The 19,949-nt window shown below is 34.7% G+C and overlaps 1 protein-coding gene across 1 annotated transcript; it reads left to right on the top strand.

The window, feature by feature from the left end:
* Positions 1-5,949: 5,949 nt before the first annotated feature.
* Positions 5,950-13,767, top strand: LOC113774638 (two-component response regulator-like APRR3). Its single transcript, XM_027319215.1, has 9 exons — positions 5,950-6,206; positions 6,829-7,149; positions 8,513-8,674; positions 8,788-8,921; positions 9,186-9,344; positions 10,626-10,806; positions 10,902-11,310; positions 11,435-12,206; positions 13,395-13,767. The coding sequence occupies exons 2-9, from the start codon at positions 6,840-6,842 to the stop codon at positions 13,488-13,490; spliced, it is 2,223 nt and encodes a 740-aa protein (XP_027175016.1). The 5' UTR covers positions 5,950-6,206; positions 6,829-6,839; the 3' UTR covers positions 13,491-13,767.
* The last annotated feature ends 6,182 nt before the right edge of the window (positions 13,768-19,949 follow it).

Genomic DNA, 19,949 nt, shown 5'->3' with positions numbered 1-19,949 from the left:
TATCGTTAACCTTAAATGGCAACAGCGGACTTCATTGGGACAAAGTGCGAATTAGGTAAAGCTATGCATACTTTCATTGGCTTTATAAGTTGTTCATACAGGCCAAGAAACTCTGTTGTAACAGAAGATGGCTTTCAACTCTTTCCGGAGCCAAAAAGAACCCCTCCACCATTAGCAGCTCAGAATTACAGCAAAGCACATGAACGAATGCTTGAAGAGATCGCCTCAATAAAATTGTCCGCCATGGTAATCGCTTGTGATCAGCACTGGATCACATTGCCAGTGTCCTTGCAGTTGAAAGAAATGAGTCTTCCAGTTCACCAGGAGTCTCAAGAATCAAGATGCAACAGAAGAATTGAAGCACAGCAAATCTCACGTAAGAGCATGTAAGCCTCTTCGGCTTTTTCAGTTTCGACCCTCATTTGTCTCCTCTGTTGCTGTGCCATCTATTCCTGTGTTTGTGTCCCTAAAAAATTATCTGCTATAATACATGCTAGTTTACCATATTTACGAAATCCAACTCTTGTCTTGTTTCCGCTTGCCCTTTGATTTCTTCCCTGCTAAGTAGAATGATGGAGATAAAAATTTGAAAAGAGCCGTTTGCAATCGGTTGCTGAGTTCAAAGTATTTTAACAAAGTTAATTCTGGATTCATATTTTAAGGATATTCAGTCTATGAGTTACAGTATAATTTACCTTTCTAAGTAGTTACGTTTTCTTGTAACTTAATAATATTGCTATGCTGATGAAATTTATGATGAACAGAATAGACAGATATGGGCTTGACCCTCCATTGTAAGGAAAAGGAAAAAAAAAAAAAGAATAGACAGATATGGATGCTTCAAATATTGGGCTAATTCCTTAGAATATTTGTGTTTTAAAAAAACAACCGCCAAATACACCTCTGACATGAGGTGTTTCTCATTCTATAGCGGCCGTGCTGAATCAGCATAGCCGCATAATTAAATATTCCACCGAAATCTTGTCTGCAAAAAATTCAGTGAGGCAGAGGGTGTCAGTGCGGACGTGCTGACTGGGCACATCCCCGGGAGACACAAAATCAGTGCTGGTCTGTTGTGTCAGACGCGGACGTGCCCAGTCAGTACGTCCGCGTCTAACACATGCTAAAAAAATCCTCTCAACTCTGAGAATTGGGAACTGAAACAATCCTCCATCCACCCATCAGCACGTTCGCGCTGACACCCTCTGCCTCACTGAATTTTTTGCAGACAAGATTCCGGTGGAATATTTAATTATGCGGCCGTGCTGACTCAGCACGGCCGCTATAGAATGAGAAACACCCCATGTCAGAGGTGCATTTGGCGGTTGTTTTTTTTAAATACAAATTTTCTAAGGAATTAGCCCAAATATTGCTCCGTCTGTTCTTTTATTGCTCCTGTCACAGGAAGCATGAAAGAAATGCTTCGTCTATTTATTTTCTTGTTGAAAAGGATAGAGTATATATAAAGCATAAGATACAGTTACATAAACAGTTGAGTACTGGATTTAACCTTATTTACTCGGGGTGAAACCCGAGTACCTGTTGTGAATACTTATAAACTGACATTCTTATCCATACCATGCACGGATTTATATTTCAATTTAAAATAATACTAATATATATACTTATATATTATGGGGAATTTATATTTCAATTCAAAACAATAATATATACTTATATGTTATAGTATAGGATAAAGTATATGAAAAAGGCAAAACAATTCAAAGAAGTGTCTACGTAATATGTTAAAAAAAAAAAATTTTCGTAAGTACAAAATGGACTTTCTTAATTTTAATATCTTAAATAAGTTGAAACCAAAATTTGTTTACCTACTGTCTGTCAATATATGATAATAATTTGAGTAAAATAATTTAATTTATAATGATTTACATGATAGAGCAATTGTAAACCTATTTATCAACATATCATGTTATACCCATTTATCAAAATTTTTAATATTAAAAATATAAATTTAAACTAATTCATTTTCCTCAATTTTAGAAATTTTTTTCTCCCATCTTGTAATTCTAAAATTGTTGAGTGCTTATAAAATAGTATTTTTCATAAACTTTAATATAGATTTAAAAAAAGTCTTTGTAAAATGTGTTTTAAAAGTTTTCAAAAATATTAAAAACTATCATCGTTTCCATCATCTCTTACTTGTTAATTGATTATCTGTTGCTTTCTACAACTTTCAGATCTTTTAACACATTATTATCCTTCCTATCACGTCTCTATAGTTCTCTTCTTTCTTCTCTCCTCTCTTCATCTAATCTTGTAGTAGTTCATCTTCTTTTTTTTTTTGACTTTTTTCACCACTCTTTAATTCCCCACTATTCCTTTTTGCTTGCCTATAGTTAGCTTCTAGATTACTATTCTTGACACCCAATATTTCTCTATTATTTATTCAAAATATAACTTAACATATGTTTATGTTACACTATTATATAGTGAATTTCGCTAATAAAAACACCAAATTTAGTTATTTTTCATATTAATTTTGAATTGAATGATTTCAAATTTTCAAAGGAGAAATATTGTCATTGAATCTACATTCAACCTTCAAACTAAAGAGTTAAAATTCGAAGCAAAAAAAAATCCATAACTTGCAATTCGGTTTTAGAATGTACTTGTATTTGTACTTTCAAAATAAATTTGAAAAGATAAAATTTGAAGCAAAAGAAAAAAAGAAAATCATAACCTACAATTTGATTTAATATTTTTACAATATATTTAGCTTTACCTCTCACAATATGAAAATCATATAAAACTTAAGATTGATCACAATGGTTGCAAGTATTGACATTTAAAAATGCAAATGAAAAATTGATAATATTTTATAAAACCCTAACTACTACAAAAAAATTTATAAAAAAGACGTAGCAATTGCATATTTACATATGAAGAAAACAATAAAAATACATAAAATAATTAATAATACACAAGACTATTCTTAGCGTCTGGGTTTTGCACTATTATTCAATTTTAATTAAGGTCAAATTTGGATCAAATATATACAAATTTAATATATATATAGTTTAGGGTCAAAAGTTCTATACGATTTCTTTAAATTGCATTGTTATTTTTTTAAAAAAATTTTGGTAGAATTGGTGTTGTTTTTGTTATTATTTTTCATAAAAAATTAGAGATTTCAAATAAAAATTTTCATGTTGAAATGCTAGTAGTACTTTGTTTTTTGTTTAGTGATCTCATAATTTAGGGTTCACGAATGGTACTATTCCTGATTTTTTTAATCGACGACCAATGTATATTATTTTCTTTTTGTTTTCTATATAATTTGCCCTTTTAGTTAGGATTACTAGTTAGGATTACTCAATATTGTTATTTACTTTTTTACTTTTAGTAAGTTTAATGGTGTTTACTCTTTATTTACCTCACATTAATAGACTTCAAATCAAATTTCTATATAAGTGGAGTCATTTCTTACTTTTTAAATTCAAAAAACATGAAAGGATATATAACAATTAAAAAATTCAAAACTCTATTAAAAAAAAGAATAAGGAGTTAGAAGCATTTTGATTTAACCATCCTAAAAAACTGCCTCTTACGGGTCAGCTCGTTTGGTCATGGATTCTTCCTTAAGGCCGTTGTCCAGCCTCCCCACAAGGGTTCGAGTCCCGTGGTTAACGTGTTCGGGGGATGGGGCCTCTCCTCCCAGACCGGAGTGGGATTAGTCGGGCCCCGTAAGGATTGACCCGAACACCCACTCCGTCAGCAAAAAAAAAAAAAAAAGCATTTTGATTTAACCATCCTAAAAAACCATTCTTGCAATACATATAAATATAGATAGATAATAATAAAATTAAGTAAAATTATAGTTTGGTTGTTTGCAAAAAATTTTAAAAGGTATTGGAAATGTGTAATATGGTAAATACTTTGAATTTATTATCGTATACATATTCTATGACTTTACCTTCAAATAATAGAACTTTTCAATAACTTTTTCTTATTTTTTTCCTTTGGGAGATTACACTCCATCATTGCTTGGTAATTAAAACACTTAAATTTTGTCAAAAAAAAACAATAAAGCTAGTGTAAATAACAATCTCTTCCCTGACTTTTTTTACCAGCTAAATCTTCTTCACCTTGAAAAAGTAAAACAAATTTAGAACGATACTATTAGGAAAATCTACAAAATTAACAAGGACAAAACAGTTACTATGTGGTAAGTACAACTCTTATCTAGTAGGCTTTTGCAAACCAAACATTGACATCTTCATTTTCAGCACCATCATCATTAAATTTCAAGGCTTTCCCTTTTTCTGCTTTGAATTCTGCAACTTTGTCGGTTCATCCAAATAAACTTGCAAAAGTATATGAAAGAAATATCGAGACCATTTGAAACTGATATTTTCGTGTAATAGACAATAAATTCAAGTATATCAAAAGTGCACTCAATTCTTCAGTTTTAGACTTCTACTTCTCACTATCCTCTTTGGCAATTTGAATAATTGGATCATCAAATATTCATATCACAAAAGACCAAATAAACAATAATATGTTCTCTTCAAGTTTAAGTGTTCATACCATCCACAGAAACTTGTGAAGAGGATTTGCCTGCATGAACAATTTTCTAGAATCTTCCATGTGCATTTCAAGCTAAACAGGATTAGCCACATCCATCTAAACTCACTTAATAATGCATACCAAATATAGAGAAATTTACAATATTGTTCAAAATCTAAGAACAATTTGACAAACATTCAGACAGACAGTAGCTGATGAACAAATTGTACAAAGACTGATCAAGAGTACCCATTGTGAATGAAAGTCATATACGAAAAAGTGCACAAAAAGAAAACTGAACCAACAATGCTGTATATTAACAATGGCCATTATTGCAGCTAATTAACTCTAAAAACTGAACACTAAATACTGAAGAAGGAGGAAGGTTCTATAGCTACACTGGTACCGTGCTTTCAAAATGATTCTTCACCTCTCACGCTTGCTTTAATGTAGTCTTAAACGTGCTTCAATTATTGATTTAATCACTCCCTTTTTTTTTTTTTTTTTGGAGAAGCCCAATTTCTAATCTGACGATGAACAGGAAGGCAATTTCTGCCCTTACGCATTCGACATGCTATCGAAAACGATTCTTTAGCTTTCACGCATTAATGTTGTTTTAAACACACACTTTAAAATTTTGAAGTTTCAATCACATTTTAACTTGTCACTAGGCCTTTGGTCTGGTGGTCACCGTCAAGACCATAAAGTCCCGCCTAAATTTGTCATAATATGTGACGATTTTCATTGGTCTTCTTCCATGAAATCTCTATTTACATCGAGCCCCCTGTCTAGATTAGATTATAGAAATTCTAGCATTGCTACAAAAAAAAAAATCACATTTTAACTTGCCTGCCGTCCAGTTTACGCGGTAGATCTTATCTGCTCTGATCATATGTGTCCAGCTAGCTAATAGCACGATGGACGTGAAATATTGGCGGGGAAGATATTTTAGATTCTTTTGCCTGAACCCATGTGGACTAGGCATTAGGCAAGTGGCATTCTTCCACAAGGTATAAGGTCACTTTCGTCATTTAATTTGGCCGACCGATTAAAGTTAGAGGCGTCGTCGTCACTACGCCGTTAGACCCGGGTTACCTGTGACAAAACAAAACCACTTCACCTCCGTCTCAAACGGCGTTTGTCTGGATTTCCGACAAGACCCAAGAACTCCTCATAAAGCCGTCAGAGTCCGCCACGTGGCCCCCATAAATCTGTCCGATTTCGGGCCAAGGCTTTTATCGCCCGTCTTTAGATTTGGTCCACCTCATCGCACCCACATCATCATCTCCTGCTCCACCTCGACCTCTAGCATCTGACGTGTCACCTCCCCGACCTGCAATTTACCCACGTCACCAGACTTGGGAAAAAAAAAATCAAAACCAAAAAATGAAAATTGCGTAAGCAAAATTTGCTCTTCAACCTCAAGTCCACCTCCTCCCGTTTCTAAGCCAGTCAAGCATATTTAGTTCAGCGCAAGAAACAAAATCTAATTCATTTTTAATGTATCTCGAGTGCCCTGATTGAACTGCAAGTAGTCTTGGTTTGATCTCTAGTTTTAGCTTCAGTTGCTTGACGGTTTTTTGCTCTGATTTTGGCTTTTGGTTGTCGGACTTCCGGATTGTGAATCGAGCATCACAGTGGTTGTCGATTATGCCCATGTGGATGAGCTCTCTTTGAAGGTTACTCTGGGTTGCCTCAAAACCATTTTCTTGAATTTCAAGCGGAGTTTCTTAGTTTTTGATTTTTCAGTTTTTTTGGTTTCGCTTTAAATTCTCAGTTTATGGTCCTCATTGTCAAGCCTGTCTTTTTGTTCTTTATTCATTCTTCTTCGACGAAATTAATAGTGCTCTGATGAACTTTACTTAATCTATTTGCTGCTATGTTTTTAGAGTTTAATGTGCTTGAGATACATATTCGTTTTGGTTAAGATTAGGGTTTGAAATGTGAAGCATGAGCTGACAATCTGGAGTGTGAACTTACAGGGTATCCGTTGAACAATCGATAGGGCTGCAAGGATATGTGTGTTTAAGCTGAGAAGGGTTTGGTTTGATTTAATTTTGGATAGGACTTTTTGCAGTATTATTTCCACCCTTGACATGCCTTTTTAATAATAAGTTGATATTTGACACTCTTGCTGGTGGATTACTAGGGTTAAAAAGGTTTTGTAGTTGAAGAATTTGAATTCTTGAAGAAGAAGCTATGAGCTGTTTCTTTTTCATTGACAAGGATTTGTCAAAGGTTTTAGCAGGAGACCAAAATTGCAGCTTCCTTATCATCAATGTTTTTGAATCTGGTTGGCAGGGAGTGTTCCAATGGCCGCTGATGATGCTAATGAAGAAAAAGATTCTCTCGATGAGAAGGGAGTCAGAGATGGTGGTGTGGATGTGGGGCAAAGTTCAGTTAAAAACAAGGGGTTGAAGGTTGATGGGGCTGTAAATGATGGAGTTGGAGCAGAGTTGCGAGGCCAGGAAATTCTGCATTTACAGCAGCAACAGTCTCCGGGGACAGCAGTTGGTTGGGAACGGTTTCTTCATATTACATCTATTAAGGTGCTGTTGGTGGAAAATGATGACTCCACACGACATGTTGTCACTGCACTACTTAGAAACTGCAACTATGAAGGTAGGGGAATTCAATTGCACAACATCTGCATTCTTTAAGTCCTAGTAGTCTGGGTTGAGGCTGAGATACATCTTATTTAAATCTCATCACTTTAAATTTCTGGAATCTTTACAGTAATATGTTAAACAAATACATACAAATGAATAGGGATCTATCCTTTTCAGCAGCTACATGGCTACTTGCTGCATATGTCATTTGGACAACTAAGTAGTTCAACGTTGGGCCTTTTGTTAACTATAGGGAAAATAAATTTCATGTTGGTGTAAAGGTCTCAACTAAGTTATGCTTGTTTACAAAGCTTCTTGTTAGCCAATCCATTGTCAAAATCAATTTCTGTCATAATTTAGTAGTGTAATTCAGATTCTCTTTAGTTATTCGAAGGAATCTACTGGTTACATTTTATTTTGGGTTACAACCACTTAGATTTAAACCAAAAAAAAAAAAAAAAAACGGAAACTACTTAGTTTTTCTTTTAGTATATAGTATATACAGCCAAGAAAATCTCATAATGCTTTCTGTAGTTTAGTTGCATCTCAAATTCGCTATTGTTTAGGATCCACTTAATTGCATCTTAAGATAATTTCTGTTTGATTTGAGGATGGAGAATGCATAGCCTATTGGACCCTACAGGAGGATTTCCAGCTTGGAATGATTGGTTGAAATGCATCTTAGACAGACATCTTTATGTGTGTTAGACAACTTGCATAGAGCTTGTAAACAATTAAAACAGCAGACAATCAGCAACTACTTCAGGATGAAATGTACCTTTTATACTTTAATTAGCAAAGCTTTGGTTTGATGCTTTTTAAGTTGAAGTGGATTGGTGGTATTCAGTGCTTGCTTCCAAATTTGCAAACAGATCAGGTCAATGTAAAGCCCATGTGATACTTCCAGAATTGACCATAAACAAGCAAAAAATGTGGATTATTAACCAGTTCTGTCAGTAGATTCTGAGTTGATGCATCATAATATCACTTGGCTGACTGCAAATCAATGAGTTCCTTCACATTGAAATTGTGCTTGAAGAACTACCTTGTATGGAGTGAAAACAGTGTAGTCAGCTAAAATCTTCATCTCATTCCTCTCCTTAGATATGAATGAGGCAACACTGAAATTTGTGGGATATTAGGTTTATCAGTTTAGCTCTAATTTGTTGTTTTTGTATGTTTTCAAACTAAATCAAAGTTATCCTCCATGTGCTAAATTAATTAGTCAGGCTCTGCTTCTTTTATTTCCTCTCACCAAGCCTTTCCCTTTGGACCTCTATATGCCATGTTTCAGGAGTCCATTTAAGCACCTTTCATTCAGTCTATGATGCATTTTGTACTATATTAGAATATGATTCAAAATTGCTTTCTTGCAGTTGTAGAAGCAGCAAATGGATTGCAGGCATGGAAAATTTTGGAAGATCTAACTAACCAGGTTGATCTAGTCTTAACAGAAGTTGTAATGCCTTGTTTATCGGGGATTGGTCTTTTATGCAAGATTATGAGCCACAGAACACGTAATAATATTCCTGTTATTAGTATGTTCCTCCCTGTGCTTCTTATACTTCTGATATTGCTCTACACTGTTTGATTTGACTGAGTTATTACTTCTGTTGTTTTAACAACCTACCTCAATGAGATTTGTCTGCAGTGACGTCATCTCATGATTCAATGGGTTTAGTTTTTAAGTGTTTGTCAAAAGGAGCTGTTGACTTTTTGGTAAAACCCATAAGGAAGAATGAGTTGAAGAACCTCTGGCAGCACGTCTGGAGACGATGTCACAGTGTGAGTTGATATTTTTTCTGAGGCTTACTAGCTTTCATGCACTTTATGTTTTCCTGATAACTCATCTAATGGTCTTAAACATATGAGTTTTATATTTTTTCTTGCCAGCAAGCTTTTTTGATATACATAGAGATTTGGTAAATCAATAGCACAAGTTTATATTATCCTCAACCCCCACCTTTTCAATTTAACACTTTTCCCTTTTTTTTTCATTGAAGCTGTTTCAATTTTTTTGTCTTGGATTGTTGTTTCTACTTCTCTTAGTCTAGTGGAAGTGGGAGCGAAAGTGGTGCACAAACTCAAAAATCTGTTCATACAAAAAGTAGTGAAAAGTCGGACAACAGTGGCAGCAATGATGGAGAAAATGATGGGAGCCATGGATTAACTCACGGTGATGGAAGTGATGATGCAAGTGGCACACAGGTATTGGAATTTGTTCATTTTTTTTAATTAAACAACAGGTTGTTTTACTAAAAGAAATTTTTAGCTCATCTGTTTCTGGCGATCAAGTTTTCTGGTTAAATCTTCTGATTGTTTTCTTGATTGGTAAGGTCAGCTCATCAAGTGGGAAAAAAGACTTCTTGTAATGGAACAAATTTGCTTACATGTATACACTCTCTCTGCCTCTGTCTTTGATCAATCATCATAAAATTGGTGTGCATAATAGTGATGAAGTTTATTAGCTAAATCCTGATGGAGAATCACTAAATTTCCAATTTATTGTCTTCTTACTTGTATCCGGTGCACAGAGAACTTCTCGATCAGACGATGAAATATATATCTGTTGTTCTGAAACAGAGTAGTGTTGGTTCAAATGTATTGTGAGAAACTAAAAAGTTATCCTATAAGCACAACATTCATCACATCATTGTCTATGGCATGTGCTAAGTGGTTGTGGATTGCATCTTTCCATTCAATTCCATGAATGATAGAAATGGGTCTGTTATTCGACAAGGAACTTCGTATACCATGAGAAAGTCGTTGATGCCATTTCTTGAGTTGTAAGACAATGAAATACTTGTTTTTCTCTTTATATCCTGTGTCCTTAAAAGCTCCACTGTATAGTTAATATTGATCTCTTGAGCATAACATTCATTGATTTTGACTGCATTATCTTTGGTGAGATGTAGAGGTCATGTTTTTCCTTTTTGATACGAACAATGGATTTAAGCTAATTATTCATCATGCAGATGTGAGTTAAGTGTTTCCTTTCTGAAGACTACAACTTTTTGTGGATACTGTCTCATGTCAAATGACAATGGAGTTATTTAATTTGATAAGTGGTCATAGGCACACATGTACGATTTATCTATAAATATGTACAATTATGCTATTGAGCAACTACGCTTATTCTTTGTTTCCTCAATCCCAAGGGAAGTTGTACTATCCACAACAGTCTGGCAAGTAAAAAGTAGAAAAAGAGGCCATGAATTTCAGAACAAAAGGTCTACCAATGTGTACTTGCTTAACAATTGGTTAGCCAAAAACGGTCAGTGTCTCCTTATAAAGCTGTATCTCAAAAATGTGGTGGCGCATATGATATTGCAGTTCCAGTAGCATGTATACATAGAATATTATTGTACTATAGTGTTGCTTGCATGCTTAATCTGTGGCCTTAATTAAGACATAAGTAGTAACTTTTCTGTGCAGAATGAAAATGCTTGAGTGCTTGAGTCAAATTTATTTTAAACTCCTTCCTTGCAGAGTTCTTGGACAAAACAGCCTATAGAAGATGACAGCTCTCAAGCAGCTTCTCCAATTTGTCATGTAGCTGAGTGTCCATTCAGTCTCCATGCCCATGTTAATCGACCAATTGCTGAAAGTTCCAGTAACAAGAGGGTGCATATAACTGCAAAAATGGAGGACCAAGAGGAAGAAAAGTCTGGTAATGAATTTTTGTATTTTCTTTTGCAAATTGATTTCTTTCCTTCCCTAGCCTAATAACAGCCTTCATGTCTACCTCTTTCAAATTATGAACAGTATACAAGGACCCTTTCCCAGGCACGCCTAATAATTTGGAAACAGAACCTGAAAATCCAATTGATATCGTTCCACAGATCAGAAATGCAAAACAGCATATTCTGCTGGAAATTCCGTCAATATATAGTAGTGCTAGGATAAACAGAGGACAGGCAAATCCCACTGATAAATTGAGGTCCAACATGCACAGTGTGGTCAACATTGAAATTTCTCATCCTCAGCTGAGAGACAGAGAACTTGAGCCTCCTACAGAATTTGCAAACAAACTGGAAGTCAACGGCTCAGATGATGGTAAAGAGGCTGCCATAGAACTCAGTTTAAAGCAGCTCAGAGGCATTATAAATGCTGGAAACACTATTCAAGATAACCACAGTCCTTTGAAACATTCTGAGCTTTCAGCCTTCTCAAGGTTCGTTTGGAGAGTGGAAGGAATCAATTACTTTGAATAGTTCTGTGATTGAATGCAATGGAAGTGCAATGTGAAATTTGAATTCCTGATTTTCATCTTTTTGTTGGTTGATGTAACTTTGCAGATATAATACATCATCAAGCACCGTTAGGGCCCCTATTGGAATTACAGGAAGCAGTTATGTGATTGATAATAGCCAAGAAGTTGCAAAGAGGGACACAGTATGTGAGCATTCAAATGGCAATCTTATCTGCCCTAGTTCAAAAGTAGTGAGCAGTAACATAGACATGGGCTCTACAACGAATAAATTTGCTCTGAACCCGCTATTTTTTACTTCAGAAGCAACATCAGCAATTAACATTTTGCACCGTACGTCTGCTTTTACAATTGTTAAAACTGACCAGGTAAATGCTCCACAACCAACCAACCAACTTAAAGCCACCGACATGCATGCCTCATCGATGCTGTCTCCAGCAAGAGCCATGCAGCACCATCCTCATCACCACCACTACTACCATCACCACCATCACCATCATTTCCACAAATCCCTGGAATTGTCCAATCATGATCAAGAATCGGTGAAAAAATTAACTGTGGATACTCAACATTGTGGTTCGTCAAATGTTTTAGGTGCACCTGGTGATGGAGACCCTGCAAATCTTCGTTTAAACAGAAGCACCTCAGGAAGTAATTACGGAAGCAATGCACAGAATAGCGCTGCCATGAATGCTGAGCCGACTAATGGAGAAAGTGATATGGATTTAGGTGGGACAAATGGAATTAGAGATGCTAATGGAAGTGGTTGTGAAAACAGGGTTGAAAACAAATTAGTACCGAGAGAAGCAGCCCTGTTGAAGTTCCGGCAGAAGAGGAAGGAGAGATGCTTCAAGAAAAAGGTAGAAATTATGATCCTAATAGCCTTGAGTAGTCAATTTTTTGGGAGTCAATTGAGATCCATAATTTGCCTTTTGTGATAGCAAAATCTGTCTCTGCAATGGACCTGTTTTCAGTTTCTTCAAATCAGCTTCTTGTAGCTTTTGTAAGCCAAAAATTGTTGAGGTTTTTCATTTTTCTTTGGACTTCTAGTTTTGGTTTGTTTTGAATTGAAAAAAAAAAGGCGTTATATGAGACGGCCTTGAGAGTATTTCTCGGAAACAGCTTTTCCAAACTTTTAAGATGAGTATATGTCTCAATAATTTGAAAAGCTTTTTCAGAATCACTTTGCTGTAATCAGCTAGGAAAAAGCATTATCGATCAAGACCCTCTGTTAAGCAGCAAACTTTTGTGATTGATTTTGGTCTTTAGTAGAGTCTAGCGAGGTTTTGTGATAAGAATTCGATCATAACAGCAGTTGTAGATGGGGTTTTAATGATAAGATTTGCACTATGATAATATTTGTGGCATGAATGGTTTCAGGCAGAAAGTGCCAAAGACTAATTTGTGGAGTTGATGAAGTGCACAAGATCAGTAATTTGACAGTTTTTTGGTGGCCCACAGTTACTCACCGAAGGTGTCTAGTGGAGAATAGGGAACAGGACAAATTTGTTTCATTTTGAGTATGATAGGCATGAGATCTAGGTTAGAATTTCATAATCATAGCAAGGATAGAACAATTGCTAGAGTGCTGGGTTTCTGTGTCATATGCTGTCCAGATTGGTTTTCTTAGTGATGAAATTTTCTTGCTTCTAGTGTTGGAAGGTTATTATGATTGCCATAATAAAATGTAATAACACGAACACTAATTTTGTCCTAATTTGTGGAGTTGATGAAGTACTCAAGCTCAGTAATTTGATGTTTTTTTGGTGGCCTATGGTTACTGGATAAGGTATCTAATGGAGAATATGGAACAGGACAAATTTGTTCCATTTAGAGTACGATAGGCATGAGATCTAGCTTAGAGTTTCATAGTCATATCAAGGAATGAACAATTGCTAGAGTGATGGGTTTTCCATGTCATATTTTGTCCAGATTGGTTTACTTAGTGATAAAATTTTCTTGCTTCTAGTGTTGGAAGGCTACTATGATTCCATGGTCAAATGTAATGACACGGATATTAATTTGTCCTTCCATTCTTTCTTCACCAGGTTCGTTATCAGAATAGGAAGAGACTAGCGGAACAGAGGCCTCGTGTTCAAGGGCAGTTTGTAAGACAAACAGACCATAACAACTCAAATGAGTGACTGACTTAATTCTGATGACTCACTAGTCTTCTGCATGCATGCAAAAGCTGGTCATTTTAGGGTAAGATACTTTATTAGTTTGGAGCTCAAGCAATTTGAACTTTTGTTAGCTTGATCTGTATCTATGCTAATAGCAATTATAGAACATTGTCTCTTTCTGGAATAGTCTTTTCTTCCTGAAAGATACTTGAGTTGCTTGTGTTGTATAAACGTGCTTTATTGTAACGGAGATCATATTTGTACATCAAGGTATTTATACTCTGCCTTTTGAATTGTATTTTTTTTTTTTTTTTTTACATTTTCTACTTAGTTTGGGTATACTCTCTTAATTCTTATGTGGAGAAACCTCTAGTAGTGCCTTACCAAACCATAATTTTTCAATAAAAAACCAGAGATATTGATCCTTAATACATGAAAAAGTTCCCCATAGATTTATATCACATAAAATGGCTCAGCTGTGGATTCGCCCCAATTGGAAACATAGCCAGTTAGATACCAACTAGTTCAATTGTGAAGCGTATAGTGGTTGATATGATTAGTAACCTGTTTGTAACATGACAGTGTTTGCATAAGCAAACATTATGAGCATGAATCTCTCTAGTCATATGATCATGACAAGTTTCCAAGATTGAGGAATAGGCGTAGTAATCCTATAATGACCTAAACCTACCTGTTACCTCTTAAGTTTTGTGAGAATTCGGGACTGAATGGACCAACTTTCTTACTGGCTTTGCGCCTTCAAGTGCCACAATGCATGATTACATCTTTTGTGAGAATTCGGGAGTTGGAGCCCTAACATTTTTTATCATCTGATATGTTGGAATATACTCGATGTGTTGGGAAGAACTGCTTCTCTCTACACCTCAATCTTGGTTAGGACTGTAAATGGAGCTCTTAGTTGGACTGCAATTGACAACAGGCTTCCTGCCTTCCTGAAAAAATTTCAAGGACAATAATTGCATTACAGATGCTGCAGACACAACGTAAAGGCCTGAGATTTCAAGAGATGGCAAGTATCCGCTTTTCAGGGATGACTATATCTTTTATTTAGGGGATAAAGTTCACATTAGAATGAAAGAATGATTCACATTAAAATGGTCTCTAGATGTCTGTAAGTTACAGCGTCTGGAATCTTGATTTTTTCTTCATTTCTATAGGTTGTGCATGCTGATCTTGAAATTCTGTAAGGACGTCCGTTACCTGGGAAATGCTAATTTCTAAGTCCATCGTGTGTGTTCGAGCGTCCTTGCTTTATGGGTTTTCATTCCGGCATGCCTTTAATTGCAAAAACTCATTATTAACTCGATGACTCTCCAGAACAGATAAAGACTGATATCTCCAATCCATTCACCTTTTTCTCTTCTTTTGATGTTTTCCTTTCATTTTGTTCAGTAGAAAGTACCAATATATAGGCCCCTGTCTAGCAAATACGCTTTATCCTCACGTATTGGTATTTTCTGAAAGGAAGATAGGAAAATTATACAATCTACGACTTTGAAATTCACAAACTATCGTCAAAGATGAATACAATCTCAAGCATACTGCTATCACGCCAATCTTTAATTCTTTGGGGAAGTTATATTTACATTCCTGTGGAAGTAGAGTAGTGGGTTTTTTTTTTTTTTTTTACGATAATAATAATATTTTTATAATTTAATCTATCCTAATTTAGAGAAATGGAGAGCCTAAAAAAAAAGAGATTAATAAGTATAAGAATCTGATATTAATAGTGTGCTTGCTGCTCTATTTCTACAAAGAAGAAGTGACGAATGTTAGCTGATTTGGTAGAATGGAAATAATTGTCCGTATGGACCTTGTCTTATCGTATTGCAAATCCTTCCATTTGATGTGAGTGGAAGAAAAGCAGAAACAAAACCTGGCCCAAAGTAATGGTTAAAGGATACGTCGTGAGTGAAAATTTTTGTCTACCGGTCATGGGGTCACGTGTCGCCCAATAGCGCCCTTAAGTTTTTCCAACTAACGTTCCTCGAATCTTTGGTCCTCTCGTCTCAACTACTCTTCCATCTCTGCTAAGAGTTCATGCTTGCTTTGCTCATTTTCTATGAGGTAAATCAAAGCTTAAAAAATATCTTTATATTAAAATTTAGGATAAATCTTTTATGCATTGACAATATATACACTAACGGATCTACATGCATGTCACATATATAAAATTTGATAGGGAAAATAACATGTTTCATTCCTCACATTTCGTAAAAAAATTCTTTTCGTCCCTCACATTTAAAATGAAACAAATTGATCATTCACATTTAAAAACCCAAACTTTTACATCCTAGAAATCAACTCTCAGTTGTGAATCAAACCATCTAACAACCCGGTTACAAATTTTAGGGGTAGAATTGGTAGATCACTCGCAAAAATATATTTCTAAGAAATAAATTAAACAATTAAAAAATCTTAATTAAAACCCACTTGCTTCTTCAAAAGAACGAAATAGTGCCAAAGCTCTCAAGCCCTAAACCCTTAGAGCAACAAACCAAGGAATATCGTTGATGTGTTGTCAACTATAGTTCTTATTAATCTAGAACATATTAAAGTGTCGAATCCTTGTACAAAAAACATCAACCATCTTTTTTCACTCCCCAATCCTTGCCAACTCCATTGCATCCTCTTCAGAGAACATGTAAAACAAGCCATCTTGCATTCTTTGACCAGGCAGCAAGTAGTAGTACCTTATAGAATGTTCTTCATATCCAAGCTCCTCTGCAATCTTATCGAGGGAACACAAAGACCATCTCTCTAAGTTACAATAGTGATAAACTGCAACCAAACTCCCTACATATGCTCTCTCATGTGTAACTTCAAGCCTACCTCCATGATGGACCCTAATAGAAAAAAGATTGGTGTTTGTTCCTGCCAATAATTATTGAGGCCATTAAACACTTGGGACCATAATAGGTGAACATGTTCACATGCTATAACCATTAATTTATAACTCTAATTTGTCTCATCTTCAATAAATTATCAACATCAAAACAAAAATTGGATTTTTTTACTCCCTAAATATTCCATTGCATACAGATAAAAAAAATCGTCCATTTACGACCACAACAACATATTAGAAAACCCTAGTTTCTTGTTCTTCATTTAAATTACACCATAATCAAGATTACCACACAATCATTCAATAATTGTTGTATTTTATTGCACCACAACCCATTTAACGTAAATCAACAAAATTTTTGCAGATTAACATAAAAACTTACCATAGTCTGGTGCCTGCAACCCCGTTTCTTCCCCTTCGTTGCCTTCCATCTACAAGGATTCACCACTTTAATACGTTCTAGATTAATAAGAACTATAGTTGACAATACATCAACGATATTCCTTGGTTTTGTTGCTCTAAGGGTTTAGGGCTTGAGAGCTTTGGCACTATTTTGTTCTTTTGAAGAAGCAAGTAGGTTTTAATTAAGATTTTTTAATTGTTTAATTTATTTGTTAGAAATATATTTTTGCGAGTGATCTACCAATTCTACCCTTAAAATTTGTAACCGGATTGTTAGATGGTTTAATTCAAAACTGAGAGTTGATTTCTAGGATGTAAAAACTTGGGTTTTTAAATGTGAAGGACCAATTTGTTTCGTTTTAAATGTGAGGGACGAAAAGAATTTTTTTACGAAATGTGAGGGATGAAACAGGTCATTTTCCCAATTTGATAATCAACTTCAAATTCAAAATGATATGACATTTATTCAATTCTGTAAGTGTATACACTGACTGACTGCCAATGTATAAAAGATTGATCCTAAAATTTATTGGGCTCTTCTTTATTTCCACAGAAATGTTTTGTGAGCAGACTGGGGAATTCTGATCAACTATCGTGTTTAGGGTCATGTTTTGATCGGATTGTGCGAATTTTTTTTCATCATTAAGAGGCGTAAGAAACCTTTGCAAGAATTAAGAATCAACATATTATTAACCAAACTAAACAGACAAATACGGAAAACTTTTCCAAAAGCGTTCAACAAAAGAAAGTGGCGAACCGTATCTGATTAAGTGTGAACATTTTCAGGAAAGAAAGAAAGGGATTGAAAATCTAGCTGCAGGGCAACTAGCTTTTTTGAAGTGAAAACAGAGAGGGGTGAAAAAATTTATGGTCCTTGTGGACGATGGCCTCTAGTTTGTATATGGACATATGGTATATTGAAATTGTATTTGTATATAAATATACGTCTAAACAATGAGAACGCAATTCTGTACCTCAAAAAAAAAAAAATCTTCCAAGGAAATAAAGCCTTTTTTTTTATTTTTAAGGAAAAGTAAAATGAAGGACTCTAAGCTCCCAATTGCTATACGCATACCTAAGTTTCATGCCATGCATATTCTGAATATCAAGTTTCAAGAATTTTGTTTTCTTTTTTTGATGAGGTGAATTAATGTAATCAGTTTCTATGCTCTAGTTGCGTAGTATACTAGTCCTAAACAGTCAAAATTCTTGAGAGTGTGCTCTACTTTTTTTTTAACTAAATTTTGGTTGTTATATATAAAAAAATAAATAAAATTTTTTGGTCGCTGCTTAAAATTTAAAAAAAATTTTTTTTTGATCTTTGGATCTGTTATTTTAATTAGTCTAGGAGACATTATTTGAATAAAACCTTATTTGTAAACCGTGATTCTTTTTCCTACAATATTAATTAGAGCAATTATTTATACCCAATAAACATATGTAGATTTGAAAAAGAAAAATTCCAAGCTTTTGGCACATTCAAGCTGTGAGGTGCAGATTTGGATCTTGTGGGAAGAGTTACAGCAATCGTATACTTAATTATAGTATGACTCATCAAGACTTCCGGATTTTTTCAACACTGCTGATTCCTCACATTTCATTATTCGTACATGCATCAATCTACGGTTGCGTATGTTAGTATTTGCTTGAGTGTATAAATATTCTATCACCTGCATGCTTAAGCGGGGAATATGACATCCATAGTTGCAGATGACACGTGCCAGGACGATAAGAGTAATGCTTCCTCCCAAGCTACTCTAGCATATATACATATATGTATATGTATGTGTGTGTATATATATGACTGTACTAATATGTACGATTCCATCCAAGATTATATTCCGGTGGTCACTGTTATGTGAAGAAATTAAGGACGACTGAGCAAATAGTAAGGTCCACCAAGTACTACTGATGAAACTGTTTTCTTCCTTCCAGTTCGAGTCAAAACCAGAGTCCACTACTGTTGTGTTTAGGTTTTGGGTACGTATGGGACTAAGAATCATGATAAGAGGATTCCACAAATCCTATGGCGCCTGCTGGCACGTGATTTTGTTTTATTAACGTTCTGATAAATTACATTTTGCCTCTTGGTACTTTGTCACAAAACCTTTTATAGTTTTTTCCAGGAATCGTTCGTATAATAATTCCTTAAACACGCTTTTGCGTCAGTGATGTAAACTCCTCATAGTTTGGATTAAAGTGTCAATGTTAGTTTTTTCGTTAAACTAACGGTAAATAATAAAAAGTCAAAATTAAACTAATAAATTGACAACTATTTCACTATTTTCTTTTCCTTCTCTCTCTCTCTCTCTCTCTCTCCATATATATTATATATATGTGTGTGTGTGTGTGTGTGAAGAAAAGATATGATTTTGAAAACCTATACTTTGACATACAAAATATTAATTTTATCCAAATTCAAAAGAGTTGGAAGGAAAATAAAAAATAAATAAATAGAAAACAAAAAATATCAAATCCTTTGACAACACATATCATTATAGTTTTTAAAATAAAATTTTGTAGTATTTTCTATTTTTTATTTCAATTTCTTCTTTTTTATATTTGAAGGGAAAAAAAAGAAGCAATGAAAGGATAAATTTGTTAATTTAATAGTTTGATTTGACTTCTTACTATTGACCGTTAGTTTTTAAATCAAATGAGGATTATATGACAAAATACCAAATTACAAGAAGATAAAAGGTAATTTACCCTTAACGTTTTAACTCAGCCTAGTTTTGGTTAATGTGTAACCTAGTTTTCCAACACACACACACATTTTCATTCGACGTCAATTCATCCATCCATAAACACAGACTTAATTACCAGTCTTTCCATTTTTTTCAATGGTTTAGCTTGTCTTCTGCTCGTTCGGTCCCGCCCTCCATCGTTTCAATTTGTGATAGGCAAATTAAGAGAGGGAGGATGCGAACTGGACAAACGTAGAATTTATGGCTGCCTGCTGGTGCAGACGTACTAGTATTTATTACCTTTGGCTGGAAATGGAAACAACATTAACTTGTACACGCTGCTACTCGAACGTCGTATGAGTAGGGTTTTTTTTTTTTTTTTTTTTGGCTTTGTACGAGGAGGTTGACTTATCATATGCAAAGATTAAAAGGAAAAAAAAAATAGATTCGAGAAATCCCCAATGAACAATTATTGCCCTGCCCCTTGTAAGTTGTGATGTCATTAGCACTAAGGGGGATTGGATA

This window comes from Coffea eugenioides, chromosome 6 (genome assembly GCF_003713205.1).
Source record: "Coffea eugenioides isolate CCC68of chromosome 6, Ceug_1.0, whole genome shotgun sequence".
In the NCBI taxonomy this organism is placed as follows: Eukaryota; Viridiplantae; Streptophyta; class Magnoliopsida; order Gentianales; family Rubiaceae; genus Coffea; species Coffea eugenioides.
Note: the sequence above shows the minus strand (reverse complement) of the source record. Positions and strands in the feature narration are given on the sequence as shown.

What these genes read in the sequence shown, in the direction of transcription:
- LOC113774638 (XM_027319215.1), top strand. Translation starts at nt 6,840, where the DNA reads ATGGCCGCTGATGATGCTAATGAAGAAAAAGATTCTCTCGATGAGAAG. An exon ending in TAATAATATTCCTGTTATTA is followed by an intron (nt 8,675 to 8,787) that starts GTATGTTCCTCC and finishes ATTTGTCTGCAG; the next exon opens with TGACGTCATCTCATGATTCA. An exon ending in ATGATGCAAGTGGCACACAG is followed by an intron (nt 9,345 to 10,625) that starts GTATTGGAATTT and finishes CCTTCCTTGCAG; the next exon opens with AGTTCTTGGACAAAACAGCC.